General features: G+C 48.7%; 2 protein-coding genes across 3 annotated transcripts in view; both read left to right on the top strand.

The window, feature by feature from the left end:
• The first annotated feature begins 24 nt into the window (after positions 1-24).
• ATP5F1C (ATP synthase F1 subunit gamma) lies at positions 25-7,591 on the top strand. Of its 2 annotated transcripts, XM_087764246.1 has the most exons (10): positions 25-149; positions 859-893; positions 1,837-1,968; positions 2,622-2,826; positions 3,276-3,419; positions 3,811-3,875; positions 4,504-4,659; positions 5,787-5,883; positions 6,730-6,767; positions 7,454-7,591. In XM_087764246.1, the coding sequence occupies exons 1-9, from the start codon at positions 106-108 to the stop codon at positions 6,734-6,736; spliced, it is 885 nt and encodes a 294-aa protein (XP_087620372.1). In that variant the 5' UTR covers positions 25-105; the 3' UTR covers positions 6,737-6,767; positions 7,454-7,591. The 2 variants fall into 2 exon arrangements, with proteins under 2 accessions (XP_087620372.1, XP_087620373.1); XM_087764247.1 differs by lacking the exons at positions 6,730-6,767; positions 7,454-7,591 and having other exon boundaries at positions 5,787-5,887.
• A 4,927-nt stretch (positions 7,592-12,518) lies between these two features.
• TAF3 (TATA-box binding protein associated factor 3) overlaps positions 12,519-16,715 on the top strand; it is a 116,092-nt gene continuing 111,895 nt past the window's right edge. Inside the window, exon 1 of the mRNA XM_009462624.2 lies at positions 12,519-12,828. Within this exon, the coding sequence (XP_009460899.2) occupies positions 12,663-12,828 (166 nt within the window). The 5' untranslated portion in view covers positions 12,519-12,662. The remainder of the gene's footprint in view (positions 12,829-16,715) is intronic.

Genomic DNA, 16,715 nt, shown 5'->3' on the forward strand with positions numbered 1-16,715 from the left:
CCTCCCGCGTCCCGGAAGCACTTCCCGCCCCCCGCCGGGCCCGGCTGCGCGCATGCGCGCTGCGGCGGCGCTGACCTTCAGCGGGGCTGTGGTGGAGGCGCCGCCATGTTCGCCCGGGGGGCCGCCGTCGCGCTTTACCAGCCGCAATGGTAACGGGCGGGGCTGCGGGCCGGGAAGGGGCCTGTGGGGATGGGGGGACGCGTCCTGGGGGTGGCGGCAAGCGGCGGGGCGGCCTCGCCTTTGGGGCCGGCTGCGGGGGGCTGGGGGGCCGCCGCTCCCCGCAGCCCCGCGGCGCCCAGGGGCGGCGGGGCCGCCGGCCGGCCCAGCCCCTGAGGTGCTGTGGGCTGCGGTGTGGCTGGAGGAGCGGTGCCCGTGAGGCTGAGGGGAAGAGGCCTCCTGGGGGCGTGGGGGGACGGGAGCTCGTAGGGAAAGGACGGCCGGGGGGTGAATGGGCGAGGCAGGAGGGCTCAAAAGGAGAGCTTCGTAGGTGACAGGGCGTGCAAGGAGACTCTGCTCTTGTCAGGAAATGGTTTAGCCTCTTCTGCTTCGTTTTAATCATTTTAAAAAAAAACAGCTCCGGTTTTTGAAAGTTGTACCTTTCTGATGCCCTGTTGTCTGGCCCTCATTTGCATTGTGCCATTATCCAAGGCAATGGATTAAGTGATCTAGGAGATGTGGGGAAGGATGGAAGGTATGCATACAAGGCTTGGGTTAGAGTGGCTTGTCCCTGTTACAAATTCTTTTTAAGGAACAACAGTTCTTAAATTTTCACCCCTCTGAAAGGGATGTGCCCTTGATGGGCGTTGGTTTGCTGGAGAGCTGGTGAACTATCCTCATTTCTTCTGCATTCGTTTTCAGGGGCCAAGTCAGGAATATGGCAACTCTGAAAGACAGTAAGTACTGCTTTTGTTTGCCTTGGAGAGAGGGAAAGTGTTGCAGGAAAAACATACGTTAAGATATAATTTTGGGTAGCGTGTGTCGGATAAACTAATTGTGATACACTGTAACATTGATACGTGAGCTTTTAGCACTTGTTATGTGAAACAAGTGTCCTTCGGAAAAGGCATTGCTTAAAATGTTTTCAGCGCTAATTTAGATGTCATCTCAGCAAACCAATATAGTTTTACTCAAACGTATTTTAAAAATAACTTTATCATGTGTGCTAAAACAGATTTTTGCTCACCCTTAAGAATGAATTTATTTTCTGTTATGTTTATTTCCCTGGGCATTTATTCAACATTGGGGGATAAAAGGTTGGCTGAATGGTTTCACTTTGATAATGCTTCTTTAAGCCGTTCCTTGTAGGTTCTTATACAGGGATATTGCCTTGGAATTGTGCTTGTCTATAGGACACCTGTTTTGTTTTCTTTTTGCATCAATGTTTTTATAAATCTCATTTTGCCACAAACAAAACAGACCAGGAAGTTTATTCTGTCTCTTTATAGTATGGAGTCTTTTTGGTTTGTTTGTTTGCCCCCCTTGCCATCTAGGAAAAGGTGACAGTATGCCTCAGATGATACATTTGTGAAACAGGTAGAAGTGGAAGGAAAGAGAATAGTAAATAGAGCTTATGTTGGGCTAAATGTTAAATGAATGTTATGTCTGGGGGAAAAGACGCGTTTGGGTTAGCCAGATTACTACTCTTACTGCTTTCTTACTGTAAGTACTAAGGGCATGTCTTTTATGAGGTTTATTTGTGCGTTGTTTGTTTATTTTGTTTCTTCTTTGAGGAACTTGGCAAGATGTTTTTGGATAGTGGTTGCTAGCATTTTATTGCTTGTTTTTGATGTCATTATGCCCAGTACAGCCCATGACCTTCAACTATTAACCTTATAGTTACCAGGCGCTTGAAGTCCATCAAGAACATTCAGAAAATTACAAAATCCATGAAGATGGTTTCCGCAGCAAAATATGCAAGAGCTGAGAGGGAGCTGAAGCCTGCTAGGGTCTATGGAACAGGAGCACTGGGTGAGAGAAGACTCTTGCACTGTGCGATGTGGGAACAGAAGAGGAAGGCTTTCATGGTGGTGATAAAATGCTTAGACATTTTTAACCTTTTGGTAGATTTTTTCCAAAAGAATTTATAACTCTAGGTCACTGTCACCTTGAGCATTCCTTATAAGTTATTTGCAGGTAGCCATTTTTAAGAGTTCTAATGTGACGTTCATTATGATTTCTCATTACTTTTTTTAACTGTATGTGGCTGCATGGTTGTTTTTGTTAGTCGTAAAAGCACCCCAGCTCAGAATTTCTGGCCTGCTTCTATCTGTTAATGGAATTGCGTCCTGTCCTGTAGCATCTACGGCTACTGCCAGACCTCCTTGTGAGCTCTTGGGCTGCACGAGCTCCTGAGGCAGTGGGCTCGCACAGTGAACTTAACTAAGTAATGACACTGATTGGGTGATCTCCAGTGCAGAGATCTGGCTGGCTTTGAGTTGTTTCTTTGTCACCTCTGGTCAGATCACCTGCAAACTTGAATGAGTATGAGGGAGAGAAAATTAATCTGGCTGAGATTTGGAGCCCCTTTAGAAATAGCTTTAGTTAGAATAAGTCCAAGGTATTTTGAAATGACCTATTTGCTTCCTGGCACCCTTGAAAAACTTACCCATCTTTTTTTTTAGCGCTCTATGAGAAAGCAGAAATAAAGGCACCTGAGGACAAGAAGAAGCACCTCCTTATTGGTGTGTCCTCTGACCGAGGTCTGTGTGGTGCTATCCACACGTCTATTGCTAAAACCTTGAAGAACGAGATCACCAACCTCTCAAACGCAGGGAAAGAAGTTATGGTGGTTGGAGTAGGTGACAAGATCAGAAGCCTGCTTCAGAGGTAAAAAGGAGAAGGGTTTGGTTTGGTGGTTTTGTTTGTTTTCTGCGGTAGAAATTTCAAGACTGCTCAGAAAGCTGTGTGGCATCCACAGGCAATTGCGTTTAATGGAACTGTGTGAAATTCAAGCCCCTTTAAAAAAAAAAATCTGCAAATATGCTAAAAGGGGTTTTGATCATTCAGACATTCATGAAACTGCTGCACACCACTATTATATTTTTGAAATAAAAGTCTGAAAGCTAGCAACACTGGCGCTGTTACACGTGTGTGTTTATCATTGAAGCTATCATAATAATTCAACTAAAAAAAAGCAAAATTTCTCTCAGACCCTAATTCAGTGAAATGCCTAGTTCTGGACACTAGTAAGTTGCACTAGTAAGTAAGTCTTGCTGCCACGTAGTTGTACATTAGAGCATCCGCTTGGTTCTAACACAGAGTCGATGTTACTGCAGGACACATAGCAATTACTTCCTGCTGACATTCAAAGAAGTGGGACGGAGACCTCCGAGCTTTGGAGATGCTTCCATCATCGCCTCGGAGTTGTTGAACTCTGGGTATGAATTTGATGAAGGCTCTGTCATCTACAATCGGTTCAGGTAAGATTAAACTGAAACTGCGCTGGAAAAATATTGGGTAGAAGGCTTCAAACAGCACGTTGGCCCGATGAAGTAATATGAAAACTGATTGAGTTGTCACATTTACGTTATTGCTTGAGGAGGGAGTGCATTTTGTCGCGTGTGAAGAGCCATTGTTGGTTGTTTTTTTTTTTAATAGCTGTGGTTGGAATTCTCTTTTTACTTGTATAGCGGGTGCTGTTTATACTTACAGTCAGCACATCATTATATCCACCTGGTATCTGAGATGTCTTCATCAGTATTATCGCAGAACTTTGTGGAATTGGAAGGCCAGAAGTTGTCTATTCTAATTTGATTTTAAACAGTCAATTTAGTTGAACTGAAGTGAGCCTATTACGCTGGTTTTATACAGGTCTGTGATCTCCTACAAGACCGATGAAAAACCAATCTTCTCCCTTGAAACAGTTGCTGGTTCTGGTAAGTAGTGAACTAGAAAACAGTTATGTGAAGCGATAAATCACAGAAAAAGTACTCTGAGCATGGGAATATGGTATTAAAACTCCTTATTATGCTGTTATGCTACACGTGTCACAAGTTTACCAGGTTGTTTTATCTTGGCAGTCCAAGGCTGCCCTGTGAAGGTGCTGTGGGGCAGGGAGGTTAAAAAGAAAGGTCATACTAATTTTGGTTTGAGATTCGCTCTCAAGCAAGAATTGTGCATATGCCAAACTCTGTCAGTTTGAGTGTTTTCAGCACCGAACGGCCTGGGCATTGAGGGACTTTGCACTACTCAGTACAAATATCCCAGAATGCTTCTGCAACATCGTATGGGAAGATGAAACATAATACACCGATAATGTATTTGGCCTTCGTCAGAATCTGACTTTCCTAGTATTAAATTGAATGAAAACACATAAAATACTTAAATCTCTCTGCTACTTAAAATTTTGTTAAGAAAGTACGCATAGTGCATAGACAAAATCCCTCTGCGCTGCCTTCAGTAGAGAAACCGGCTAGCCTAGCAGTCTTTCGCATGGCATTGTGTTGTTTTGCTAGAAGTAGTATATCTTGGATTTCTCCATGTCTGCTCTTTCACATTTTACAGAAAGCCTAAGTATCTATGATGATATTGATGCTGATGTGCTGAGAAACTACCAGGAATTTACACTAGCAAATATTCTGTACTACTCCCTGAAAGAATCCACCACCAGCGAGCAGAGTGCTAGGATGACCGCTATGGACAACGCTAGCAAAAATGCGTGTAAGTCTACACAGTGGGCTTCCCAGGACTTCAGTAGTTTAGCGTGAAAATACTGACCTCCCTTTGTGTAATTCTTTGTTTCTAAAATTATAAGAAATGAGCTGGTTTCTCTCTTAATTCCATTTTGAGTCTGTTTTTTTGAGCCAGTCCAACTGGGATTCTTTTCTGAACACGTGAACCTTATTTAGTCCCTGGAAAGAGGGATTGCTGTCCAGTATGTGAGAAACAAGACTAGGTAACTGGAAGTGAAATAACAGATTCTTTCATAAGAATATGAAATACTAAACTAATCTTGTAATGGCCAAAAATTCTTTACACTCTTCTCATATGGCTGGTCTGAGGATTTCCAAAATTCTTATAAACCTGTATGTACTTGTGAGCCCGATGTAATTAGTACTGCACCAATTTAAAGGTGGGGAAACTGAAACAGTGGTTAAATACTTTACCAGCTGTCATGCAACAAGCTGAGAACATACAAGTATTCCTGGAAGGGGTCCAAGCTGGGTGCAGAGCAGAGCGCATGCAGTTGGTGTTAGTGGGAGCCAGCTGACAGCTTGTAATGTGGCATGGCGGTAAGACCTCGGTCCCAAGAAGGCAGCGTTGCGTAAAGGATACTGGCGACTGAGTGAAGCTGATGTGATATGCAGTTGGGCTACCTGGAACTGTAGGTTAGTGGCTCTCTGCTGACCACCTTGCCTTGAGAGAAAGAGATGATACCTTCTGCGTTTAAAAAACAATCGAAAAATCAAAAAAATCTGGCTGCCTTTGCCAAACCAGCAGTAACTTGAAAGAAATGCCAATGTAGTTAATTGACAGTGAAATCTAATTTAAAGGCAAATAATGCATGCTTGTGTTATGTTAAAGTAAACGATGTCATACCATGGTATTTACTAGTCTGTCAGCTGTTCTTCAGATGTTTAACTCTGATGCCTCAAGCCAAATGATCAAGTTTCTAGATCGTCTGTTAATAGTGTTATCTGTAGGGGGAAAAAAATGAACGGTGCAGTAAGCCTCTTGATCGTTCGCGTGGATTTGCAAGACTATTTGGTATTCTGTTCATACGGCCTCTCTTTATCTGTATTTGAGTACTTATTATATGTTTAAAATCCAACCTTAATTTTTTCTAGCTGAGATGATTGACAAATTGACCTTGACGTTCAACCGTACCCGTCAAGCCGTCATTACCAAGGAGCTTATTGAGATCATCTCTGGTGCTGCTGCTTTGTGAGTACCTGTATAAACGTGAAACGGGAGTCGTTGCAAAGTCATGTAACGCTCGTACGTCCTGCTTCGGTCAGGTTAAGGGGGAAGGTTAGGGCACGTAGGTCCTAAAACCGAAGGGAGGACAGCCCATGGCACGACCCCCAGGTTTTCAGCTTGCGCTGTTCTACTAACAAGCGTGACGTTTGGCAGTCTTTTTTGGCCAGATAAAAGTTAAAAAGCTGGTAAAATAGATCTTTAGCCTCAACGCACAGCCTTGCCTGAACAGGCAGTGGTTTTCCTCCTTTTTGGCTTTGAGTGGATTTCCCCCCTCCCCCCTTCCACCTGGGCTTCTCCTGCTCGGCCTGCTCACACAGCCCACTGGTGTCAGATGGGGGGGCAACTCCGGCAACCGAAATGCTTTTGGATAAATCAGCCTGTGGTGGTGGTCAGAAGCTGAGAGTTTGGGGGTGGGGTTGGAAGGAGGGGATTTCCAGAATCTGTTGATACTGAATGTGTATTTTACTTCAAGTTCAGTATTTTGCTTATTTCCCTGAGAAAGAAATTTTGTGAAGGTGTCTACTGCAGGTTACAAATGTGTGGGCTTAGACCACAATGTGTAACTGCATGTAGCTAATGTGTATTACATCTAACAGCTAAAAATTTGCGCTGGACTCGGATGCAAATACATGCGTTAATGTCCTGTGTGTTTACAAAATGCCTGGAATACGGAGAATATTGCAGTTACGTGCTGTATTGTGCTCCTCACAATACATCTGCGGTCATAAATACGTGCATAGTTTTGCCTGAATTTGCATGAGTTGCTTCCTAACCTGCTTGTTCTGTTTTTTCTCATAATACCATAACCAGGGATTAATCGGAAAAAGCGGTTCAGCCAAATCCAAGAGGTAAAGTTATGAAGTAGAAACTAGATTGTGTTTTAAAATAAATGAACACAGACAATCTTGAAGTCAAATGAGGAAGTTGGAATTCGGTGGCGTTGGTCAAACTTCTCTTCCCAAAGAGCTGGGAAGCTGCCCATTCCTAGTTTGAATCTCTCTGAACAAAAAATTGAGCGCCAATAATTTAAAGCAAAATATGTCCGTGACAGCATATGTCCACATTTGACATAGTTTTCTGTGGTTTTTTTAAACAGCTCTGGGTCATTGGATTCCCTTGCAGTTACTGTTTTATTTTTTTTCGTAGTGCCTTGACCTTACGCAATGGCTTAAAAATGTCTGTGTGTAAGACATTGTACCTGAAGAGGTTGCTGTAGCAATATAAGCATATTGAAAATTTAAAACTTCAAGGCAAAATAGACTTAATAGAGAGTTTTTGGGGGGGAGAGAGTAAGGAAGATGAATGAGTTGAAGTATTCAAATTGGAGGAGATAAAAGTTCGGTGTTTCTTTTTTTTTTAAAAAAAAAAAAACACCGAACTTTTATCTCCTCCAATTTTTGATATTTTTGGTATTTTTTTTAAATTTGATATTTTTGGTATTTTTTTTAAATTTGATATTTTTGGTATTTTTTTTAAATTTGATTTTTTTTAAAAAAAAAGAAGGGTTTTTAATTTGCTTCAATTTTCCTTACAGGTAAAGAAGAGCTCTTCTGAGCATGTGGTTTAACCTCCCTGTGTCTGTGTTAACAAGACTGCTCTGTTATTTTGTGAAGAAGTGGCAAAGCCCCAGAAATCTGTAAATTCTTACAATAAACCACCTACATGAAACAAATGCTCTTGGTGTCGAAATTTCTGGCTTTGACTTGGTTACTCTTTGAAACATAATTTTTTTTTAAAGCTGTGCTTTACATTTTGTAATGCATCTGGCACGCAAAACATGTAAGCGGGGGTTTCTTTGTTTGAAGAGTGGGAGAGATTGCCGGTCTTCACCTTGGGTTTCCAAGTGTTGGTTTGTTACGTACGTGGTGCCGTGTGCTGAAGGAGGAGACTGGCATAACACTGATCTCTGATCTCATTTGAATACCATATTACTGCTATTTCTAGATGTTCGTATTCTGAACTGATCTGGTTACGAGTCATTTCAGTGTTTATTTAGAATGCACGCTGGTTTTGTCATGGTCAGTGTGTGTATATATATTTGCATGCTATAAAATACAGGAACACCGCAGTTTTCGGCCCTCGCTGGGCACGATGGAAATGTGAGAATGGATAAAACGTAAAAAATAAGAGTATAGCAAAAGCCTAAAAAAGAAATGGTGGTGGTGCAGTGTAACCATAGTAGAAAGCTGCCGCTCTCATTCTGGTAGACAAAACAAGGGCCTCGAAGGGCTCGGGAATGTACGGGATGGAAACGGGAAGAGGGTTTGCAGAAGAGATCTGAAGAGAATGGAAATGGCCTTGAGCTTCAAAGCCATCAGAGTGTGACAGAGGGACAGGCGTGCGCAGCCACCTGCTTGCTCAGGCTGCTGTTGGCTTGAGCTGGACCTAAGTCAGCGGGTCTAGGTCTAGGAACCCCACAATCAAGTCCTGAGCTTGAGCTGATCTGTTTCCTTAGAGGCAACTTGTTGGCTTAACGAAGGGATGTGGTGATACCCTGCAGCTTTGTGTGTGTGGGTAAGAAGGGAAGCAATATTGGGACCTGAGCTGAGATTTGGGAAAACGAGACTGTGTCGGAGCAGATTTGTTACGGATTTAGAAAACTCTTCGTGTGACTTCTTTTAAGGAACTACAGTGCTAATGCTGCTGTTACTCACACAACTGGAGTGGCAGATGGGTTAGAACGGGTGAATTCAGGGAGTGCTAAAACGGGAAGACAAACCAGCCACTGGCTGTTGGGAGAGCGTACAAGTCCCTGATGTATTACGCCACTCCTAGTTCACAACCTTGAGCCTCTAATTCTTTAAAGCATAACTTTATTTTTATTTAGACCCCCTTTTAAATCACATCTTGTCTTGTTTCCTTTTCTACCTAAGTGTGCAAAACATTGCTTTGAAACTACAAGCCTAAAATGACAGATTATAATTTACGCTGTTAAAGTTGAGAGTTAGCCCCATTGTTTAAACTTCCATTTTTTTTTTTGAGGTAATCCTGACGATTTATGTTCCTCTCTTCCTCTGTAAATTTATCCATCCTCTCTGTTCTCTCCCATGTGAAATTACATCCCTGTTAAGGAATAATTTAGGCTACTGCTGGCTTTCTAATGCTAATTCCTGTCCTGGTGGCACGTGAACCAAGGTCCCTACCCGTAGGGCCAAAGCTTTCCCACAGCGTCCGAGTTTTCGTGGCTGCCTGGCCTGCTCTCACCGCCTTGCAGGGCAGAGCGTGCAGCCACTGGGCTCAGCGGGGCAGGCAGCCACCCGTTGCCGTCATCCCCGATGAAAGGGATGACGCGGGTCACGCTGAGCACGGAAACGCTGGTCTGTTTGGAATGGTTGGCAAAGGGGAAACGGCCGCGTTGGCCCTGGGCGAACTGCCTGGTTCAGCGGCAGTGTGCCACGCCAGCTGGGTCCCTCAGGGACCCTCCTGCTGTCCCCAGCCCATCTGACTGTTCCCACTCCCCACGCACGTCCCTTAATTCTTCTGATAAGCAAGGAAATCCCTTCTGCAACCTCCAGCCTTCCCTTCTTCCCCCTTTCAAGACACAAAGGAGTATCTTGTACGCAGCCCGGGTCAGGTCGATGCACCTAAGGAGTAGCATGTCCACAGAGGGAAGTTCTTTCCAAGTCCTTGAATTCCATGTTCATAAAATAGTTTGTGTTGGAAGGGACCTTTAAAGGTCATCTAGTCCAAACCCCCTGCCGTGAGTAGGGACATCTACAACTCGATCAGGTTGCTCAGAGCCCCATCCAGCCTGGCCTTGAATGTTTCCAGGGATGGGGCATCTACCACCTCTCTGGGCAACCTGTGCCAGTGTTTCATTACATTCAGTGGAAAAAACTTCTTCCTTAGATCTAGTCTAAATCTACCTTCTTTTAGTTTAAAAACATTACCCCTTGTCCTACCGCAACAGGGCCTATTAAAAGTCTGTCCTCATCTTTCTTATAAGCCCCCTTTAAGTACTGAAAGGCCGCAATGAGGTCTCCCCGCAGCCTTCTCCTCTCCAGGCTGAACAACCCCAACTCTCTCAGCCTTTCCTCACAGCAGAGGTGCTCCATCCCTCCAATCATTTCTGTGGCCTCCTCTGGCCCCGCTCCAACAGCTCCATGTCCTTCCCGTGCTGAGGACCCCAGAGCTGGACGCAGGGCTCCAGGGGGGTCTCACCAGAGCAGAGCAGAGGGGCAGGATCCCCTCCCTCGCCCTGCTGGCCACGCTGCTGGGGATGCAGCCCAGGGTACGGTTGGCTTTCTGGGCCACAAGAGCACATTGCTGGGTCATGTCCAGCTTTTCACCCACCGGTACCCCCAAGCCCTTCTCGGCAGGGCTGCTCTCAATCCCTTCATCCCCCAGCCTGTACTGATACCGGGGATTGCCCCGACCCAGGTGCAGAACCCTGCGCTTGGCCTTGTTGAACCCCATGAGGTTCACCCAGGCCCACCTCTCCAGCTTGACCAGGTCCCTCTGCATGGCATCCCGTCCCTCAGATGTGTCAACCACACCACTCAGCTTGGTGTCATCTGCAAACTTGCTGAGGGAGCACTTGATCTCACTGTCTGTGTCGTTGATGGAGATACTAAACAGCACTGGCCCCAGTACGGACCCCTGAGGGACACCACTCATCACTGTTCCCCATCTGGACATTGAGCTGTTGACCACTACCCTCTGGATGTGACCATCCAACCAATTCCTCATCCACCAAACAGTCCACCCATCAAATCCATATCTCTCCAATTTAGAGACAAGGATGCTGTGGGGGAGCGTGCCAAAACTGCATGTTAATTCCCTTGAGAACACTTGTGAAGTTTCAAAAAGGGGGCCTGTCCATTTGCAGCTTTCCAGAGCACTCAAAAAAATACGTTTCTAAGATAGGAAATGTGATGCCAGTTCAAAACTGCCCAAAGTTTCTCAAGGGACTGAAGGGAGTGAGCAAAGATCCACCTGCCCTGACAAACGATGAGCTGCAGGACTTAGTCATGCGTCCAGCTCCCCTCTCCTCAGGGTGCAGACTTAAGATGTGACTGATACAAGAGACTGGGCTGTTTATTGACTAATCAACACGCTACTAACCATCTAATAAATCAAAGAGCTAATTTGTGAACTAATTAACTTACAATAACAGACTGCTATTATTTACAATGCTGTCCTTCACGCTCCGATTAGTTACACACAATTACCGAGTTACAGTTTAGCACTTGTGGTATTGGTGTACACACAGCCACCACTGCCTAACAGCTCCATTGCTCCTCGTTCTACCTCCCACACCACTCCGTAACCATTATTTTTGTTTCTGGATCTTCCTTTTTGCCACCACAGTTTCATCCTTTCCCTGCTTGTTTTTATCCCAAATAAACAACTCACCCATAAACACTTCCTCATTGTTGCCAATTTTGCTACATCTGTTCCCAAAGTTGATGTTTCTACTGCCTAGGCAATCTCGGCCTTGTATGTAATTATTTATATACCTACCTACGTATCGGTGACCTTGCAAGGTTCTGCTTTCTCAAAAGATCCCCCAAACTTGCCTTTGATTTGGCTCGTACTGGCTCTTAAAATTTTTTGTTGTTGTTGTTGTTCCACCAGGTGCAAAAAAACTGCAGCTGCAGAAGAGATTCACAAAAGTCTTCTTTTTCTTAGGTCTGGAGGAATTACTGAAATTAGAAAGGAGAGAAATTTAACAAATCAGCCTTTTTTTTTCTGCAAAGGAGAAATATCCCCTACAAGTCGTCTGGTATTAAAGTCAGCTTTGTTTTAGTGTCTTAAATCAGGCTCCTTCCTGCGTTCTTAAGCCTCTTCACTGTCAAAGGATTTTCTCTGTTACACTAAAATGTCCTCTCCCATTTCTCAGATTCCCGTTCCTTACAGCACAGAACTAATCCTCCAACTCCCACCCGAGCGCAGGATGTTGCTCCCAAACAAACCTAACACGGTGCTGGCCATACGTGTGACACATATGACAACACGTGTGGCGAGGCTGTACGGCTGTGGAGTGACGTGGTGGGACCCGACAGCCCGAAACTGCCATCTGCCAACCAAAAAGTGACCAACTGACAGGATTAGCGTGAAGAGTAATTAAAGGGCTTCACTCAAAAGGGAATATTTAATGGCAAGGTCTTGTCAGCAAACGTTTGATGTCTGTGGGGATGCATTAGGTGGAGGGGAAACCCAGCGATGGCTGACATCTGCCTCCTCCATCCAGCTGAAAAGGAAAAAGAAGAGAAAAAAATAATCAAACAGGGCTTCGGATAAACTGTTTTGACCAAGAATTTTCAGCTTTTTTGGTAACACGTGGCGTTGCTGCTGGTTTAAATGATGCGCCCGGGTTCTGCTCCGGCGCCTCACGGGTGTGGCCCCTGCTCGGCTGCTTCGGGCGAGGAAAGGGGGCAGCGGCGGTCCCTCGCCCCTGGGGAAGCCCAGCCCAGCCCAGCCCAGGGCCCTCCGAAAGGCCGCCCGACACCAACTTTTCCTCACACCGCTGTAGGAAACTCCAATTTCGGGGTTTTTTGGGCGAACTCGAGCCGCTTCGCGCCAAGGCCCGCGCCGCCGCTCTGCCGACGGCCGAGCGCTCGATGCGACGCGTCCCGCTCGATGCGCTCGGCGCTGGAACGGCGCGGCCTGAGGCGGGCGGCGGGGAGGCGCGGCGCCAAGATGGCGGCGGCGGCGGGCTGTGCGTGAGCCTCCCTCGGCCCTCCCGGCCCAGGGCGGGCGGCGGGCCCGGGCGGCGCCGCGCCGCGCCGAGCCGAGCCGGCATGTGCGAGACCTACTCGCGGTGGCTGTTGCGGGTGTCGGTGGCGCAGATTTGCCAGGCGTTGGGTTGGGACTCGGTGCAGGTTTCGGCCTGCGATCTCCTCACCGACGTGCTGCAGCGGTACCTGCAGGGGCTGGGCCGGGGCTGCCACCGCTACTGCGAGCTCTGTGAGTGCGGGCCGGGCCGGGGTCTGGGGGGCTGCGCTGTGGGGAGAGGGGCTGCGGCAAGGGACGTAGTCGTTGCCGCCTGGACGCGGTGCTGGGAAGCCGGCTGTGGGTGGCCCTGCTTGAGCAGGGGTCTGGACCAAGTGACCTCCATAAGTCCCTGCCGGCCTCGGCCATTCTGTGAAGGGAGGGTGCGGAGCAGTGCTGTGGGCCGTGGGGAGGGGAGTCTGTGGGGAGGAAGGCGGTGGGGCAGCACCGTGGAGGCATGGGGAGGGCAGCTGTAGGGAGAGAGGCTGTAGGGCAGGGCTGGAGGCTGGGGGGTGCTTTGTAGAGGGAGGGTTGTGGAGATGCGGGCTGTGGGGCAGTGCTGGAGGACATGGGATGGCGACTGTGGGGCAGCGGGTGCGAGGTGTGTGTATGGGGGAGACCAGGCTGTGGGGCAGTGTTGTGGTGGCATGCGGAGGTGGCCTGTGGGGCAGTTCTGTAGGGAGAGAGCATGGGGAAGCGGTCTGTAGCAGGGAGGTGAGGGTATGGGGGAGATCAGGCTGTGGGGCCGTGGGGAGGTGGGCTGTGGGGTACTCCCGCTGGGGGAAGATCAAGGGGAGCTGGGCTGTGGAGCAGTGCGGGGGGCTGAGAGGAGAAGGGGGGAAGCCATGGGGTAGTACTGGTGCACAGGGGCCTTAGGGCGAGGAAGGGGTGGGCAGTGGGGCTGGGTTGTGGGTATGGGTGAGGAGTTGGGGCTGTGGACTTGAAGGAAACAGAGCTCTGAGGCAGTGGGTTTGGAGCGTGGGGAGATGGGGCTGCTGCCCCCCTTTCTCTGGCTACAGTATGCAGGGTACTAGAGTGTGTGATACAGGAGGGGGAGATGGGACTGCTGGCCCTGCTGCTAGGGCTGTAGTGTTCTGAATCTGGGAGGAGGGTGTACTGCAGAAGGGGCAGCTAACCCTCTTGCGGGTTGGTATGTGTGCATGAGAGCATGCGATGCTGCTGCTCGGCACTGGTGAGGCCGCACCTCAAGTACTGTGTTCAGTTTTGGGCCCCTCACTACAAGAAGGACATCGAGGTGTTGGAGCGTGTCCAAAGAAGGGCAACGAAGCTGGTGAAGGATCTGGAGCACAAGTCTTATGAGGAGCGGCTGAGGGAGCTGGGGTTGTTTAGACTGGAGAAGAGAAGGCTGAGGGGAGACCTTATTGCTCTCTACAACTACCTGAAAGGAGGTTGTAGCGAGGTGGGGGTTGGTCTCTTCTCCCTAGTAAGAAGCGATAGGATGAGAGGACACGGCCTCAAGCTGCGCCAGGGGAGGTTTTGGTTGGATATTAGGAAAAACTTCTTCACCAAAAGGGCAATCAGGCCCTGGCACAGGCTGCCCAGGGAAGTGGTTGAGTCTCCATCCCTGGAGGTATTTAAAAGACGGGTAGACGTGGTGCTTGAGGACATGGTTTAGTGGTGGACTTGGCAGTGATAGGTTAACGGTTGGACTCGATGATCTTAAGGGTCTTTTCCAACCTTAACAATTCTATGATTCTATGCTATGTTGTCCGGGCTCATCTCTGGGTCAGGATCTGTGCCCTGGTGGGAATGCTGAGGAGGCTGTGGCGGCCTGCTGCAGGTGGGGATGTGTGTGTAGGGTCCAGGATGTGGGCATAAGGGGAAGTGCTGAAGCTGCAGGGCGCAGGGTTTGGGCTGGGTGTATGGGGCAGGGAGGCGGTAGGTGTTAACCCCTGCCACGGGAGGTGTTTAAGGAGTGAAGAGATGGAGCTGCAGTGCATGGGGTCCAAGAGCTGTGCCTTGGACAAGTGGAGTCACCTGCACGGGGAGAAAGAGGTGTTGCTGGAAACGGTATTGCTGGGGCTGGAATGCTCTGGATTGGGTATATATGTGTAAGGGGGCAGTGGTTTGTGGGGCTTGGAGGTGTATGTGGGGAAGGGGAGGTGTGGGGCTTTAATGCTGGTGGGGGATGCACGTGTACTATGCTGTGTGGGGTCAGGGATGTATGTGTATAGGGGTGACATGGGGCTGCGGTGCCTGGTGACAGGGATGCACATGTATGGGGGTGGGCAGGGGGCTGTGGGCAGGGATTGACCTGTACCAGGGCAGCATGGGGCCATATACGTGAGGCTGGGGATGTATGCGTACAGGGGGAAGCAATGGTACCGTGGGAACCTGTGTATGGGGGATGTGGGGCTGCAGTGTGTGAAGGCAGGGATGCACTGGAGTGTTTTTTGGGGGAGATGGAGCTGTAGTGCACAGGACGTGGGAAGGTGATGGGGCTGCATGTGGGAGGTGTGGAATATGTGTACGGAGAATGGGAGGGATGGGGCTGGGGATAATTTTAGTGCATGTGGCATGAGGTGCGAGTGTCTTCGTGTGGGTGCAATGGAAGAGGTTTGGCTGGATATGTGGGGGACTGGAGTTAGCCAATGCTGCCATTGAGGTGGCAAGTGCAGAAGGAGCTGGGAGTGATGGTGGGGGCAGGATGCCCAGGGCCTCGCTGGGTTTGGGGTGAGGCTGTGCTGGGGTGGGATTGTGGAAGGGGTGAGTTTACACCAAGTGGGAGAAGAGAAAGAAAGGCTCAGGCTGTCCGTGTGGTTGCAGGATTGTGAGTCTGGGCGGGGGGGGCCTTTGCTGCCTTACGTGTGGGGCAGGGAGGGTGTAACGTGCCAGGGAGGACAGCAGTGACGAGTGTGCAGAGATGGGGCTGCCAGTGCTGCTGCTGGATCTGTAAGTACTGGGGGGGAGATGAAAGGGGGGCGCGGAGAGGGTAGGGGGAGTGAGGGTGCCCTGGGGGGTGGGTATAGGCTGTGTGTGTGTGGAGAAACAGGGCTGCTTGTGCCTCCTGTGCCGAGGGGAACATGTTCCCCCTTCCTTTGGCGTGCTGGGGAGCTGTGGGGTTGTGGGCTGCCGCTGCTCCACGTGTCTATGTGTACTTGTGGAGGGGGAAGTCCTGGAGGGCCCCTTGGGTGGAGGTCAGAGCTGCTGCAGTTGGGTCTGGCAGCGGGGAAGGCGTTTAGAGGAAGCAGGAGTTGGAGTTGGGATGGATAATGTGGTTGCTCACCTGAGGTGCTGGGTGAGGAGAAGGTGACCCACTGATAGTGGATTTGGGGCTACCATAGCCACCACCAATTCAGAGAACGTGCTGGGGACTGCAGGTTATGGGAGAGATAACAGGGATGGCAGCCCTGAAATGCGTAAATGGAAAAGTTTGTCAGTGCTTCTGCCCAACTTGTGGGAGCTGTGCTAACAAGGGTGTCGCAGCCGTGGATGAGAGGAGTATCAGAGGCATGTTGCTGTCAACTGGTAGTACTTGCAGCCTCAAGAACAGAGGAACTGTGGAGGCTGGAGGTGTCGGCTTCCTCTGCAAGACTGAATTTGGAGAGTGTGTGGAGCAAAGACCCATGAGGTGGGAAGCGCGGCGTGATCAGCTCAGTCGGGAGAGGAGCAGCTATGGCCTGGAGGTGCCGCTGCTTGTGGTCATGTCCGTTCTCTGAAGCAGAAGTTTTCACTGCTGCAGTGATTCCTGATGAAGCAAAGTGATGAGCTGAATGTACCTGAAACCTGGCCCTCCCTCTGCTCATCATTTCAGGAATAATTGAGTCTGTCACTGCCAGTGTAACTGAGCTTAGGAGGGACTTAGCGATATCGCTGTAAACTTTTTGGATTTCAGTTCTAGGTTGAATAGGTTTCCTTGTACAAGCTTTCCCCAAATTTAAGAGCTAGTTAGATGTGAAGCTGTGTACAGTTAGTCTGGAAATGGGACTGTGCAATATTAACCCCTGTCTCCCGGCAGCGTAAGTGCAGCTGCTGCACCTCTGAAGTGTGTATCTCAATCCAAACAAATTATCTGTAAAGCAATTAAAGGGGACAACATAGAGAGTTTGGGAGAACTGAGT

This window comes from Nipponia nippon, unplaced genomic scaffold (genome assembly GCF_047370975.1).
Source record: "Nipponia nippon isolate SJK-2023a ecotype South Korea unplaced genomic scaffold, ASM4737097v1 scaffold_3, whole genome shotgun sequence".
NCBI lineage: Eukaryota > Metazoa > Chordata > Aves > Pelecaniformes > Threskiornithidae > Nipponia > Nipponia nippon.